The following is a 15,433-nucleotide window of genomic DNA, read 5'->3' on the forward strand; positions in this document are numbered from 1 at the left end:
ACCTTTGAGGAACTGTTTTTCCACAGTGGCTGGGCCATTTTATAGTCCTCTCAGCAATGGAAGAGATCCAGTCTCTCTGCATCCTCATCAATACTGATTGTTTTCCTTTATTTACATTTTGTGTCTATAAGTGTTTGCCTACATGTACTGGTACCCTTAGAGGCATTGGGTCCACCATACCTGGAGTGATGGATGGTTGTAAGATCCCGTGTTGGCACTGGGAACAGAATCCAGGTTCTCTGCAAGAGCAGCAAGTGCTTTTCCCTGCTGAGCCAATTTATTGTTTACTTATTTATTGTTCACTCCAGCCCAATTTATTGTTGTTGTTCATGCCATCCCTTATGGGTATGAAGTGCTTTCTCAATGTGGTTTTGGTTGGCTTTTCCATGTTGATGTGATGATGATCATCTTGTGTGCTTGTTCGCCATTTGTGGATGGTTTTTAGAGCAATGTTTGTTCAAGGTCTTTGCCTGATTTTTAATTATATTTTTTATGTTGGCGGTATAAGTCCTTCACATATTCTGGATCTATATCCATATTAGGCATATGATTTGCAACAATGCAGGGAATTTTCAAGTAAATCGGATGCTTTGTCCCTGCCCATCTAGGTCAGCTTCCATCTTGAGATGAGCTTCTTTGAAGTTTATAACGAGAAGATTCACGACCTTCTGGTTTGCAAAGGTGAAAACGGGCAGAGAAAACAACCAGTAAGAGTCCAATAATTCTCACTGCATTTACTTGCTTGTTTGTGGGGGAGAGTGGCACACGTGCATGCCACCGCATGCAGGAGGATCTGCCTGCCACCGCATGCAGGAGGATCTGCATGCCACCGCATGCAGGAGGAAGTCTGGATAACCTGCTGGAATCCATCCTCCCCTCCTGGCGTGTGGACCCCAGGGATTGAACTCAGGTCATCGGGCTTGGTGGCAGCTGCCCTTACCTGCTGAGCCGTCTCTCCTCCCCTTAAATGACTTTTTAAAATGTGTGTGTGTGTGTGTGTGTGTGTGTGTGTGTGTGTGTGTGAGAGAGAGAGAGAGAGAGAGAGAGAGAGAGAGAGAGAGACAGAGACAGAGATAGAGACAGAGAGACAGAGAGAGACAGAGAGAGAGATGCCCATGTGTCCTGGTGTGGGTATGTAGAGATAAAAAAACAGTCTTATGGAGTCCATTTCTTCTTCCACTGTGGATTCTGTGGATCAAACTCAGGTCGTCAGGCTTGGGACAGCACTTTACCTGCTGTGCCATCTCGCAGGACCTAACTTATTTATCATTTGTTTTTATTTCTGTCTGGATAACTACATATATTTGTGAGTTTATTACTTTCTTTTTTTTTTTTTTTTTTGGATTTATTTATTATGCATAGTGTTCTGTCTGCACATATCCCCACAGGCCAGAAGAGGGCTCCAGATCTCATTACAGATGGTTGTGAGCCACCATGTGGGTGCTGGGAATTGAACTCAGGACCTTTGGAAGAACAGCCAGTGCTCTTAACCTCTGAGCCATCTCTCCAGCCCGAGTTTATTACTTTCATGTGATAATAAATGCTTGGGATCTCCAGTTTAACTACATCTAGAAGTATCTGAACATTAGCACAAATAGAAATTAAATTAGTTGAGATTTAACTCATTTTAAAATTTTAATCAAGTAGCCAGGCATGATGGAGCATGGTAGATCTCTGAATTCAAGGCCAGCCTGGTCTACGGAGTTGAGTTCTAGGACAGCCAGGGCTACACAGAGAAACCCTGTCTCAAAAAAACAAGTAAATTAATTAATTAAATTTAATAAAATATTATCTAAAAATTAAAAATAAAATATTTGTCTCAGGATTTCATAAGACTTGTGTGAGTCAAATATGAAATTTCTAATAGTTTGTAAGCAAAAAAAAAATCTAAAAGTTTTAAAAATTGTATTCTAGAACAGTGGTTCTCAACTCATAGGTCACAACCCCTTTGGGGGGACAAATAAATCCTTTCCCAGGGTCATATATCAGATATCCTGCATATCAAATATTTATATTATGATTGATTTATAACAGCAAAATTACAGTTATGAAGTACCAGTGAAAATAATTTTATGGTTTGGGGGTTCTTCACCAACATGAAGAACTGTATTAAAGGTCACAGCATTAGTAAGGTTGAGAATCAGTGTTTTAGAATATTTATTTAAATGGATTATTTGGCTTTTTAAAGTGTGTGTGTGTGTGTGTGTGTGTGTGTGTGTGTGTGTGTACGTGTACGTGTGTACACATGCATATGTGTCTGCCTTCATGTGGAGACCAGAGAACAGCCTCAAATATCCTCAGAATATTGTCTACCACTTTGAGACAGGCCGCTCATTGGCCTAGAGCTCACCAGTTAGACCAGATTGGCTGCCCAGTGAGCCCCGGTGAGCCTCCTGCCTCCACTTCCCCAGTGCTGGGATTACAAGCGTGTGTAGACTGTAGACTGTACCAGACATTTGAATCTGGTCTTCTTGACTGTGAGGCAAACACTTCACTGAGTTAGTGCCCTAGCCTCTATTTATTTGATCTTTTTGTTTTTTGAGACACAGTTTCTCTTTGTAGCTTTGGAGTCTGTCCTGGAACTCTCTATAGACCAGGCTAGCCTCGAACTCACAGAGATCTGCTTGCCTCTGCCTCCCGAGTGCCTGTATTAAAGGGCCTGTGCCACCACCGCCCAACTTATTTGATGTTTTGTAGATTATCTGTGATTTATAATAGCTACTGCAGGATTTAACTTAGGAATTAAAAGTAAGACTTGTACAGACTATATATTATTGTGACTATAAGTATTTCTGGTGATGATGTTTCTTAGTGTCTTACAGATTTTGTGAGACCCTCTGTATTTCTTTCTGGATAGAGTAAAGATAAATCTCTACCTCAAACTTAAATATTAAAAAAAAAAGATTTAGAATTGTATTTTCTATTAAATATTTGTCCCATTCTTAAAGATGTAACGTTTCTTTCTCCAGCTGAGAGTGAGGGAGCATCCTGTTTCTGGACCGTACGTTGAGGCACTGTCAATGTAAGTGTCTGCTCAGTCAGCGTGAGGGGGAGAGAGCGGACGGCTAGAGAGAGCATGCTCGCCCGTGGTCCTTACCGGAGTGAGGGGGAGAGAGCCGACGGCTAGAGAGAGCATGCTCATGGTCCTTACCAGAGAGAGCATGCTCGCTCGCCCATGGTCCTTACCGCACCGTGTTTACCATCCCAGCTTTGAAAGCTGTTTCCCAGTTGCTTTCCCCTGTCTGTCAAGCAGGCCATCAGCTCTTTGTCAGTGTCTTTCGAAATAGCCATGTGGTGCCTGATACCAGGTATTGATATAATCTGAGTACTAAATGTAGATTCCCTCCTTGTTCTCATCTGTCAACTTAGATCTTTGCATTTACTTTTTTTCCAATTGCTTTAAGGCTGCATGAAGGGTTTTACACCTGCCCACTTCCAGCGTGCTAGTTCTTTTCATTAAGGAAAAGAAAAGTGGTTCAGTACACATTCAGCTCTGTTCCGTAACCAGGTTCTGTTGGACGCGTGTGTGCCCACACCCACATATGTGTATTGTGTGTGTACATATGAGTTAAAGTATATATTATGGTGTTATGCAGTGGGATATTATAATGTTAAGATTTCAGGGTGCTTTAGTAAGGGAAAAAAATCATAATTCTTGGTAAAATTTAAGGTATTATCATATTTCCTGTCTTTTAAGAAATGACTTAGAGAAAAATCAGTGTATAATGTTTGTAAATTAGTTCATTATGATTGTTAGAGAGTAATTATTGAAAGATTATTAATTTATCAGTAAAATTGTTTTTGTCTTTTTACTTCTTAAAAAATAGGAATGTTGTCAGTTCTTACTCTGATATTCAGGTAAGATTGGTTCTATTTTATCTTATTTTAACTAGACAGAGCACAATGACAAACATTTATGAGACTGTTTCTCCTAAACCGTCATGAGTAAAAGGACAATTCTGTGAACTGAATCTGCATGTTAAGCTTTAGCCAAACTAGTTGATTTTTCTCAATTAAAATACTGAACATTGTGTTACTTTAGAAGATTAGAAAAAGCTTCTTAAGGGCGTTATTTCCTGGTGCAGGTTTCTGTGAAAGAAATAAGGAAAAAAAAAAGAGGCAATGGTCTTATAAATTGTTAAAAGAGGAACAGTCATTTCTATTGATAAATTAATGAAGCATGTGTGGGAGTTACAAAAGTATGTAAGAATCGATTGTACTTTCTTTTCTTGTTACTTAATTTTTTCGAATGAATCACAGTAGGCTCGCCTGGCCTGCGTCTCTCTTACCAGAGTTGGCTGGCACTGGGCAATAAGCAGAGAGCGACTGCGGCTACGGGCATGAACGATAAAAGCTCCCGATCCCACTCAGTTTTCACCCTGGTGATGACCCAGACCAAGGTACTTTTGTCCTAATTTAATTTTATTTTTAAATTAAAAGATAATTACATTATTTACTCCCTTCCCTTCTTCCAGTCTCTCCCATGTTATCCCCACCTTGCTCTTTCTCAAATTCATGGCCTTTGTCTTTAATTGTGATTACACATGCACACACACACACACAATACTCTGTTTGTAAGTGTATGATTTCAGGGCTGACCACTTGGTATTGGAGAACCATTTACAGTCTCATCCCTGAAGAAGACTAATTCTAATTCTCCGCTTCTCGGCATTCCTTGGTTGCCTGTAGTTCTTTGTCTAGGGATGGAGTCTCAGGAGGTTTTTCCTTTGCACATTAGCATGTCTCTGGTATTGTCCCTGCTCAGGTCTTGTTTAGGCAGCTATATTATTGAGATATCATGGGTGAAGAGTTCCTGTCATTGTTAGGAGACAAAACCTCACAACAGGTCCCCTGGTCCTCCGACTTAGTCTTTCTGTGCCTCTTCCCCAGTGTCCCCACAGCCTGGAGTGCAGGAGTGTGTGTTGTACCTGTACCTGTTGTGGTAGGCACCCTGTGATCGGTGGTTCTCTGCATTTCTGTAAGCGTCTCTCAGCAAAGAGAGGCTTCTTTGATGAAGAGTGAGAGCTACACTTACATATAAGGATAAATATTTAGAATGCAATTAAGAATCACGCTGGTTTAGTAAGTGGAAGTAGTGTATTCTGCTCTAAGATCCATGACCTTGTGAGCCCTGGGTAATTGCCCGGGTTTCCAGGCATGATTTCTCTCCTGTTGAGTGGCCTCATTAGACAGCTATTGCTTACCAACAAAACATGAGTGCCACCATTGCACCTTCAGGGACATCTTGCATGCTGGTCGTGGTCCTGGTTTATAGGTGTCATGGCTGAGAAGGACTGTTTGTCACTTCCCTCCCTTGGCAGCCTGCTTAGCACCTTTCAAGACTATGAAAATTAGTTAGTCCTCTGGGAGGAGGCCTTCAGGTCATTTCTGGTTAAGATCCTGAGTCCTGTGTCTGAAGTGCATAGTCAGAGCAAAGTATTTTGCTGGTAGTGGTGATTTTTTTTTTTCCTTTCGAGACAGGGTTTCTCTGTGTAGCTTTGTGCCTTTCCTGGAACTCGCTTTGGAGACCAGGCTGGCCTTGAACTCACAGAGATCTGCCTGCCTCTGCCTCCTGAGTGCTGGGATTACAGGTGTGCGCAGCTGCCGTCACTACCTGGCTTGTTTTTTTGTTATTGTTTTTAATTTTCCGGACACGAGGACCGAACCCAGGGCCTTGTGCTTGCTAGGCAAGTGCTCTACCACTGAGCTAAATACCCAACCCGGTAGTGGTGATTTTTATAGATAAGATAGTGAATGCATTTGTTTTGTGTTTTTCTTATTTATTTCTGTAAATCTAAAAGTAGGTATAGTCATATCACTATAAGTGTAAATAGATCTTAGAAAATTCACAAAAACTTTTAATAACTTGTTATATATAGCAATATAGTATTGACCATTTTTTTTTTTTTGGTTTTTCGAGACAGGGTTTCTCTGTGTAGCTTTGCGCCTTTCCTGGAACTCACTTGGTAGCCCAGGCTGGCCTCGAACTCACAGAGATCCGCCTGCCTCTGCCTCCCGAGTGCTGGGATTAAAGGCGTGCGCCACCACCGCCCGGCAGTATTGACCATTTTTAATCAAAAGCACATGATTAGTAATTTATGATTATCAGTAATCTATATCAATACTAGATGACTAACAATTTATGATATCATTGATAAAAGCTTAGCAATGTATGACATATAGTAATTTTAGAATAGTTGGGAAAACATGAGAAAATAAAAGGTTATAAGACTAGGGAGACGGCCGGGCGTTGGTGGCGCACGCCTTTAATCCCAGCACTCGGGAGGCAGAGCCAGGCGGATCTCTGTGAGTTCGAGGCCAGCCTGGGCTACCAAGTGAGTCCCAGGAAAGGCGCAAAGCTACACAGAGAAACCCTGTCTCGAAAAACCAAAAAAAAAAAAAAAAAAAAAAAAAAAAAAGACTAGGGAGATAAGTCAGTGAGTAATGAGCACAAGTGTGAGGGTCTGAGGTCCTGCTCCAGAGCCATGTTAAAACCCTGGCACAATAGCACGGACTACAGCCCCAGCCCTGCGAGCACAGACAGGCAGACCTAGCTCGTGGCCCAGCCAGCCTGGACTGTGTGGTAGGCTTCAGGGCGAGGAGAGATGGACAGTTCTGGGGAGAAACAGCTGAGGTTAATCTCCAGCTCCATATGCATGTGTACATACAAACATGAACATACATACACACACACACACACACACACACACACACACACACCCGCGCACATATACATGTACATGCACAAACACAGAGTAACAGATTAAAAAAAAAATAACCCATAGGTTCCACTCCTCAGGTCTCTGTAAACATCTTGTTATGTAATCTTTCAGTTAGTTATAATCAAATTTCAGAAAACTTAACAATCACATGCCATAGAAATTCTTTGTAGAGGTAATTTTTAAAGTTTTTTAATATTTCACTAGCTATTATGATTGTTTATTTTCTCTGCTGTTAGATATTTATATTGATTATATATATTATAATATATATTATATTAAATATAATATATTAAATTAAATATAATATATTATATTAAAATGTTTTGTTATTATACTGCTGAGATAAGCAACATTTTTATTTTTATATTTATTTGTTTTTTCTTTTTTTTTTTTAAGATTTATTTATTATGTATACAGTGTTCTGTCTACATGCCAGAAGAAGGCGCCAGATCTCATTACAGATGGTGTGAACCACTATGTAGTTGCTGGGAATTGAACTCAAGACCTCTGGAAGAACAGCTAGTGCCCTTAACCGCTAAGCCATCTCTCCAGCCTTATTTTTGGTTTTTCAAGACAGGGTTTCTCTGTGTAGTTTTGGATCCTGTCCTGGATCTCTCTGTAGACCAGACTGGCCTCAAACCCACAGAGATCCACCTGTCTCTGCCTCCTGAGTGCTGGGATTAAAGGCACATGCCATCACTGCCTGGCTAAGTAGCATTTTTCTATCCTTAGTCGTTTGCATAAGATAACTAAGTAATGGGCTGGAGAGATGGCTCAGAGGTTAAGAGCACTGACTGTTCTTCCAGAGGTCCTGAGTTCAATTCCCAGCAACCACATGGTGGCTCACAACCATGAGACCTGGTGCCCTCTTCTGGCTTGCAGGAACACATGCAGGCAAAACACTGTAGACATAATAAATAAATAGATAAATCAAAAAAAAAAAATAACTAAGTAAAGACTTTTGCTCTCTTTTAATTAAGTTCTTTTATATATTTGTCACATTCTAAGGCATACTTAATGTGCTCTTTTTAGTAGACTTCATGGATATATATGCATTATTACATAGTAAGAGATGAGTTTGCTTTTTAATTCTGCTTATTTATATTTTATATATGAGTGCTCTACATGTATACCTGCATGGCAGAAGAGGGCATCAAATCCTGTAATAGATGGTTGTGAGCCACCATATGGTTGCTGGGAATTAAACTCTGGACCTCCGGAAGAACAGCCAGTGTTCTTAATCGCTGAGCCATCTCTCCAGCCCAGAGATGGTTTTAAAAATGAAAAAAAAAATATATATATATAACTTGAATAACTTTGCCTTTTAAAGGCTTATGTTGATGACAAGTCATTTAAAAACTCCATTATTTTCCTGTGATGATGTTGTAGACAGAATTGGTGGAAGGGGAAGAGCATGACCACCGAATCACAAGCCGCATCAACCTAATCGATCTGGCTGGCAGTGAGCGCTGCTCTACAGCGCACACGAGCGGGGAGCGACTGAAGGTAAGAAGAAGGGCGCTGGTCACTCGTTCTCTCTGCCTCTCTCGGTTGTGAGGTGGGTCTGTGTTGCCGAGGCTTGCCCATGCAAGTGCCCCTTGTGCCTCAGGCTCCAGAGTCGCTGGACCCCAGGTGGGCCCCAGCATGTCTTTCACTCTTGTCATGATGGGGAGACTTATTCTGAGGACATTATTTTTGGGAGAGTGCAATTTGAATATACTTAACAACAAAAAGCCAAGTGTCTTCATCTCTAGTTTATAGATTGCTGTGGTTTGCATACTTCATTGTGATTACTTTTCAAAGAAAATTAATAAATTTTGGGTCATAAAAATGTTGATAGTTTATGGAAGAAAGTATTAGCTCAGTCATTATATGAGGAGAGAGGTATATTTTATGGAGTAAATTTGTTGCTGAGACATTAAGAAAAATGACCGTCTTTCACCTGACATACAGGAAGGTGTGAGCATTAACAAGTCCTTGCTTACCCTGGGGAAGGTCATATCTGCGCTCTCCGAGCAAGCAGGAGGAAGGAGGGTTTTTATTCCCTACCGGGAATCCGTTCTTACGTGGTAAGTACCTTTCAAAGCGTAAGTAATGGGGTTTGTTTTGTTTTGGGTGTATGTCTGTGGTGTGTGCATGTTTGTGCACATATATGCTCAGGTGTGCTTGCCTGTGTGTGCGCATGTGAAGGCCCGAGGTTGAAATCAGGAGTCTTCCTCTGTCCTCTCTCCACCTGATTTCTTGAGACAAGATCTCTCACTGAATCTGGAACTCAATGTTCTGGTTTGAATGGCTGGCTAGCCTCTGGGGTCTACTGCTTCCCTAGCACTGGGGTCTAGGTCTTAGACACTGTTCTGTTGCTGTGACAAAACACTCTGACCAAGGCAACTTCTAAAAAGGTGTTTAATTGCAGGCTTGCTTATAGTTTCAGTGAGTGAGTCCGTGGCCATCATGGTGGGCAGCAAGGAGGCAGGCATGGAGCTGCAGTGGTAGCTGAGAGCTTGCATCTGATCCACAACCATGAGGCAGAAGGAAAGGGAGAAGGATGGAGAGGAGAGGGGGAGGGGCGGAGAGAGTGAGAGCGAACTGGAATGGCTCAAACCACCATGCCCAACATTTTCTTTTCTTTTTGGGTTTTTTGGAGATAGGGTTTGTCTGTGTAACAGCCTTGGCTGTCCTAGAACTTGCTCTGTTGACCAGGCTGACCTTAAACAGAGATCCCCCTGCCTCTGTCTCCCAGGTGCTGGGATTAAAGGATGCGCCACCACACCCAGCCATACCCAACTTTTATGTGGGTTCTGGGGACCTGAACTCGGGTCCTTATGCTTACACAGCAAGTATTTACCTACTGACCCATCTTTTCAGCCCCTGAAAAAGAAATAATTGTATAAGATAGAGTGGGCCGGGATGGTAGAATGCTTGCCTGTGTGTGTGTGTGTGTGTGTGTGTGTGTGTGTGTGTGTGTGTGTGTGTGCGCACACAGAGTGTAAATAGACTTTTCTTTTGGGTTGCCAGCTCACAAAAAATGACACTCAAACTTATTAATTTTGAAAGCTCGGCCTTAGCTTAGGCTTGTTTCTAACCAGCTCTTATAACTTAAATTAACCTGTATTTTTTAATCTGCATTCTTCCACACACTCGTTACCTCATCTCCATTTTGCCCATCCTGCTTCTTTGGTGTCTGTCTGGCGACTCTGTCTTTCTTCTTCCCTGACCCCTCTGCCAGAAGTCCCTGCTGTACCTCCTGCCTAGCTATTGGCCATTTCACGTTTTGTTAAACCAATCACCGACACATCTTCACACAGTGTAAAGGAATATTCTACAACATTTCCCCCTTTTGTCTAAATAGTAAGGAAAGCTTTCAACTCTAACAATGCAAAAGAGAGAGAGGGAGAGAAAAGGATGGTGGATGATTTCATGTCATTTTGGAACAGAGGAGAATTATGAATTCTGGAAACAATCTACCTGGAATGTCTTAAGAGATGAATGTAAAGCACTCTGCTTATGCTTGTTAGTACTTTACATGTATTACAAAACATTCACTCTGTGTGTAAGTGAAATTGAATAATTTTGTCTGCCTAGCACTTAACAGCCAACACATAGCTCTTCCATGATTTTATAATGAGTGTACACTTTATATCATTGTCCCTATATGCACTTTATGTGCAACTTCTAATAAACATTAAATAGATAGGTAGCCTGTAGCTTATAGTGGTTTTCTTTGAAATTTTTCTACTTTATGGTGGTGTGAAAAATGACAAATAGTCAGAAGAAATGACTTCTTGTTTTGGGGAGGTTTTTTTTTTTTTTTTTTTCCGAGACAGGGTTTCTCTGTGTAGCTTTGTGCCTTTCCTGGATCTCGCTCTGTAGACCAGGCTGGCCTCGAACTCACAGAGATCCTCTTGCCTCTGCCTCCCAAGTGCTGGGATTAAAGGCGTGAGCCACCACCGCCTGGCCTTTTTTTTTTTTTTTTTTTTTTTAATATTAGTTTGTGTGTGCATGTAACAGTATACATGCAGAGGTCTTACATAGAACGTTACCTCACTCAGAATGATTGATTTCCTCTAGCTCCATCCATTTACGGGCCTGTTTCATAATTTCATTTTTCTCATCAGCTGACTAATACTCCGTTGTGTAAATGCACCACATTTTCATTATCCATTCATCTGTTGATGGACATCTAGGCTCTTTCCAATTTCTGACTACTGTGAATAAATTAGCAATGATAACGGGTGTACAAGCACCTCTGTGGTGGGATGTAGAGTCCTTTGGGTGTATGTCCTAGAGTGATGTATATAGCTGGATCTTGAGGTCAATCTGCTCCAGCTGCCTGAGGAACCACCACACTGATTTCCACAGTGACTGTACAAGTTTGCCCTCCCACCAGCAGTGAATAAATGTTTCCCTTTCCTTGCCTCCTCGACAGCTTTGCTTTCATCTGTTTTATTGATCCCGGCCACTCTGACTGAAGTAATATGAAATCTCAAAGTAGCTTCCATTTGCCTCGCCCTGATGGCTAAGGGTGTTGAGCATTTCTTAGTGATTCTCAGTCTCAGTGCTTCATCTTGTGAGGACTCTGCTTCGTTCTGTACCCTTTTCTAAATTGGTTATTTGTTGTCTTGAGTTTTTTGAGTTCTTTATATATTTTGGATATTAGCCCTCTATAGGGTATAGGCTGCCACTTTGTCCCGATGAGTGTCCTTGGCAGAACAGAAGCTTCTCACCTTTGTGAGGTCCCATTTACATGTTGTTCTTAATGCCTGTGCTAATGGTGTCCTGTCCAGAAAGTCCTTTCCTGTGCTGACGAGTCCGAGCCTGTTTATCTTCTCACATTCTGGGTGTCTGGTTTTGTATTGAGGTCCTTGAACCCTTTGGAGTGGAGTTTTGTGCAGAGTGATAAATACGGATCTGTTTGCATTCTCCTACACACGCACATCCATTTGACCGGCATCATCTGTTGGAGATGCTGTCTTTTCTCCAGTGTGAATATTTGTATTCTTTGTCTGCAGTGTATAGAATTATGTCTGGATCTTCATTCTTCTCTGGTGATCAGTGTGTTTCTTTTTATGCTAATACCATGTTGTTTTTATTACCATAGCTCTGTAGTACAACTTGAGATCTGGGATGGTAATACCTCCAGAAATTCTTCTATTATTCAGGGTTGTTGTAGCTATTCTGGCTTTTTGTATTTGTTTTTTTTTTGTTGTTGTTGTTATTTTGGGGCTGTGTGTGTGTGTGTTTCCATATGAAGTAGAAGATTGTTTTCTTAATTTCTGTGAAGAAGTGTGTTGGAATTTTGATGGGGATTACATTGGATTTATAGGTTGCTCTTGGTAGGATGGCCATTTTCACAATTTATCCTACCAGTCCATGTACATTAGAGATCTTTCTGTCTTTCGTCTTCTTCTATTTATTTATTTAATGTCTTAAAGTTTTTATTATACAAGTCTTTTACTTGCTTTGTTAAATATGTGATATTTTCAATTTACTAATGATTTTATTGGCATGTAATCTTAAGTGAAGGAGCATTGGTGTACAACTGGGTAAGAACCACATCTACAGCAGTAGTATATATTTATAATTGGTGTATTGTTGTTTGTTTATATAGGTTTTTCTTTTTATTAGACAGGCTCTCACTTGGTTCTAGAATATACTGTGTAGCCCAGGATGGCCTTGAACCCACTCAATCTTCTGCTTCAGCCTTCCAAGTGGCTAACACTATGCCCAGCTTTTAACCACTTAATTATAATGTTGTTTCTATCTTGAAACTTAAAATGGAGAATATGATTTTTTAAAGATTTATTTATTTATTTATTTATTTATTTATTATGTATACAATGTTCTGCCTGCATATATGCATGCAGGCCAGGAGAGGGCACTGGATCTCATTAGAGATGGTTGTGAGCCACCATGTGGTTGCTGGGAACTGAACTCAGGACCTCTGGAAGAGCAGCATGAGCTCTTACCCTCTGGGCCATCTTTCCAGCCCGAGAATATGATTGTTTTAATGACTTGAGAAGCTAGGAATAGTGAAATTCATTCTGTGCTAATAAAGATATATTTGAGTCTTATATTCTCTTTTGTACATAGCACAGTACAGAATGTTTATATGTTAATTCATCATTTCAACATGTATTGGGAACTAACTCCTGCAGGTTATGGTAGCACTGGGAATACAAAGATGATCAAGACATACAGTTTCTTTGCTGTAGTAGCTCACACTCTAAAGGGAAACATCTTACTAAATATTTGATGGTTAATCATGTTTAAAAGCCTATAAACAGTTTATTGCTTTATAAAGCAGTATAGAAAAAATAAGAGAAGCCAGGAGCATGGGCCAGGCGTAGTAGGGTCCATGCCTTTAATCCCAACACTTATGAGGCAGAGGCAGGCAGATCTGTGTGTTTGAGGCCAGTCTGGTCCACATAGCAAGTTCCAGGCCAGCCAAGGCTACATAGTGAGACCCTGTCTCCAAAAAAAAAAAAATAATAATAATAATAATAATTAAAAAAAGAAATGAAAAGAAAAAAGAAAAAAAAAAGACAAAAACAGATAAAACATTTTTTAATCCCAGCACTCAGGAGGCAGAGCCAGGTGGATCTCTGTGAGTTCGAGGCCAGCCTGGGCTACCAAGTGAGTTCTAGGAAAGGTGCAAAGCTACACAGAGAAACCCTGTTTCAAAAAAAAAAAAAAAAAAGGAAAGAAAGAGAGAAAAAGAAAATATAAGAGAAAACAAAGTATTTATGAGATGTAAATGGCTTTAATAGTGTCTGGGCGGAGAGTCAGTATTGTGTTGCATGCTCTTATTCATTGGTTTGGATTTTCTAGACAATTACTGCTACTAGGTGGTTATAGAAGAAAAGTCTAATTGTGACTGTCTTCCCTTCTCCTTAAAGGCTATTGAAAGAAAGCCTGGGTGGAAATTCAAAAACAGCAATGATTGCTACCGTCAGCCCTGCGGCCAGCAACATAGAGGAGACGCTGAGCACACTTAGATACGCCACCCAAGCCCGTTTGATAGTCAATATCGCCAAAGTCAATGAAGATATGAATGCAAAGTTAATTAGAGGTGAATATTGTCTCAACTATTACTAGTCATGTTTTGCAAGTATATGTTTGTGCACACTCTACATGAGTTTGTGTGTGGATGCACATGTGTTTGCATGCTGTGTTGTGGAAGCCCCAGGCTAATGTTGGGAGTCTCCCTAGATTGCTCCCCATCTTTTTCATTGAGATAATATCTTCCAGTTGACCCCAAGCTCCCCACTATGTCTAGGCTAGCTAGGCCACTTGCTTTGGGTAGTTTCCTGTCTCTGCCTTACAAGTAATAGAACTACAGGCAGGACGCTACGCCCACCCAGCATGTACATGGATGCTACCCCCGTTCTTAAGAATGCACAACAAGCATTTTACTAAATGAGTCATCTCCTCAGCCCCTGTTTATCTCAATTACAAAAAATATCGTTCTACAGTTTAGATTTATTAATTTATTAATTCCAATCTTAACAGATATGATTCTAAGAAAACTGTTGCTTCCATTGCCTATTGCCAACACATCCTAGCTATAAACCCGACAGTGATGGAGAGGGCGGGTGTTCAGTGAGAAAGAGAGGTAGTGAGAGGGGAATCGGAAAACAGTTAGAGAAGAGTGTGGGTAGAGGAGCAGCGAGTGGAAACGTCTTTCTCCAGACTTAGCCACTAGTCATGTGTGTTTTTATAAATCTTTAGAACTGAAAGCAGAAATTGAAAAGCTAAAAGCTGCTCAGAGAAACAACCGGAATATTGATCCTGAACGGTACAGACTCTGTCGACAAGAGATAACATCCCTAAGGATGAAGCTGCATCAGCAGGAGAGAGACATGGCCGAAATGCAAAGGTGACCACACGCAGGACCGTAACCCTGACATGTGTCCCCGCAGAACTGTGGGGCTGGGAGGGTGGGGGAGAACGCTGGCCCTTCCTCGCTCCTCCTCCAGAACAGAACAGCTTGCTTTCATTTCACTTGTCCTTTTTTTGTTCTGTTTTGATTATCGAGGCAGGGTTTCTCTGTGTAGCTCTGGCTGTCCTGGAACTCATTCTGTAGCCCAGGCTGGCCTCGAGCTCACAGAGATCCACCTGCCTCTGCCTCCCGAGTGCTGGAATTAAAGACGTGTGCCACCACCGCCTTGCTAGTTGTCCTGTTTTAAATGGTAGTATTCCACAAGCTTCACAGATGGTCTCTTGATTTCGGTCTTACATAAATGGATGTTTTAACTTCAATATTTTCTTTTTTGGAAAGGGTGTGGAAAGAGAAGTTTGAACAAGCTGAGAAAAGAAAACTCCAAGAGACAAAGGAGTTACAGGTATCATTTCAATTTCCCAAACTAATTTGAAGTAGAAAAAGCACAGTGTAAATTTCATTTTTCATCGTTATTGTATAATCACTGTACAAAGAAATACGTAAAGACAGTTAACATAAAGAATTGATAGAGACCAAGGGCTAAAGCTGGGAGATTTGAAAATGCTGACCACAAAGGCACTGTTGGGATCTCCAGTTCTGGTCCGCCCCTGTGCCCCCCAGGAATCAGGCCTGTGTCCTCCCACCTACGCAGCTCTCCTGCAGAGGCTGTCCTGTTCGGGTGGCCAGGCCAGTGCTGTCTGGGGACACTGACACAGCAGCCAGGGTCACAGGGGCTGGGGCCACCCCAGTTGGAGTGGCTGGTTCAGCAGCC

At 41.3% G+C, this 15,433-nt stretch overlaps 1 protein-coding gene across 2 annotated transcripts in view; it reads left to right on the top strand.

Annotated features, from left to right (window-relative positions):
- Positions 1 to 15,433, top strand: part of Kif14 (kinesin family member 14) — a 72,090-nt gene that overhangs the window by 13,229 nt on the left and 43,428 nt on the right. For both annotated transcript variants that reach the window (XM_042258240.2, XM_042258241.2), the window contains exons 5-13: positions 609 to 707; positions 2,970 to 3,022; positions 3,828 to 3,858; positions 4,293 to 4,400; positions 8,112 to 8,228; positions 8,676 to 8,791; positions 13,619 to 13,791; positions 14,451 to 14,598; positions 15,001 to 15,064. In XM_042258240.2, the coding sequence (XP_042114174.1) occupies positions 609 to 707; positions 2,970 to 3,022; positions 3,828 to 3,858; positions 4,293 to 4,400; positions 8,112 to 8,228; positions 8,676 to 8,791; positions 13,619 to 13,791; positions 14,451 to 14,598; positions 15,001 to 15,064 (909 nt within the window). The remainder of the gene's footprint in view (positions 1 to 608; positions 708 to 2,969; positions 3,023 to 3,827; positions 3,859 to 4,292; positions 4,401 to 8,111; positions 8,229 to 8,675; positions 8,792 to 13,618; positions 13,792 to 14,450; positions 14,599 to 15,000; positions 15,065 to 15,433) is intronic.

Source organism: Peromyscus maniculatus, chromosome 11, assembly GCF_049852395.1.
Source record: "Peromyscus maniculatus bairdii isolate BWxNUB_F1_BW_parent chromosome 11, HU_Pman_BW_mat_3.1, whole genome shotgun sequence".
Lineage (NCBI taxonomy): Eukaryota > Metazoa > Chordata > Mammalia > Rodentia > Cricetidae > Peromyscus > Peromyscus maniculatus.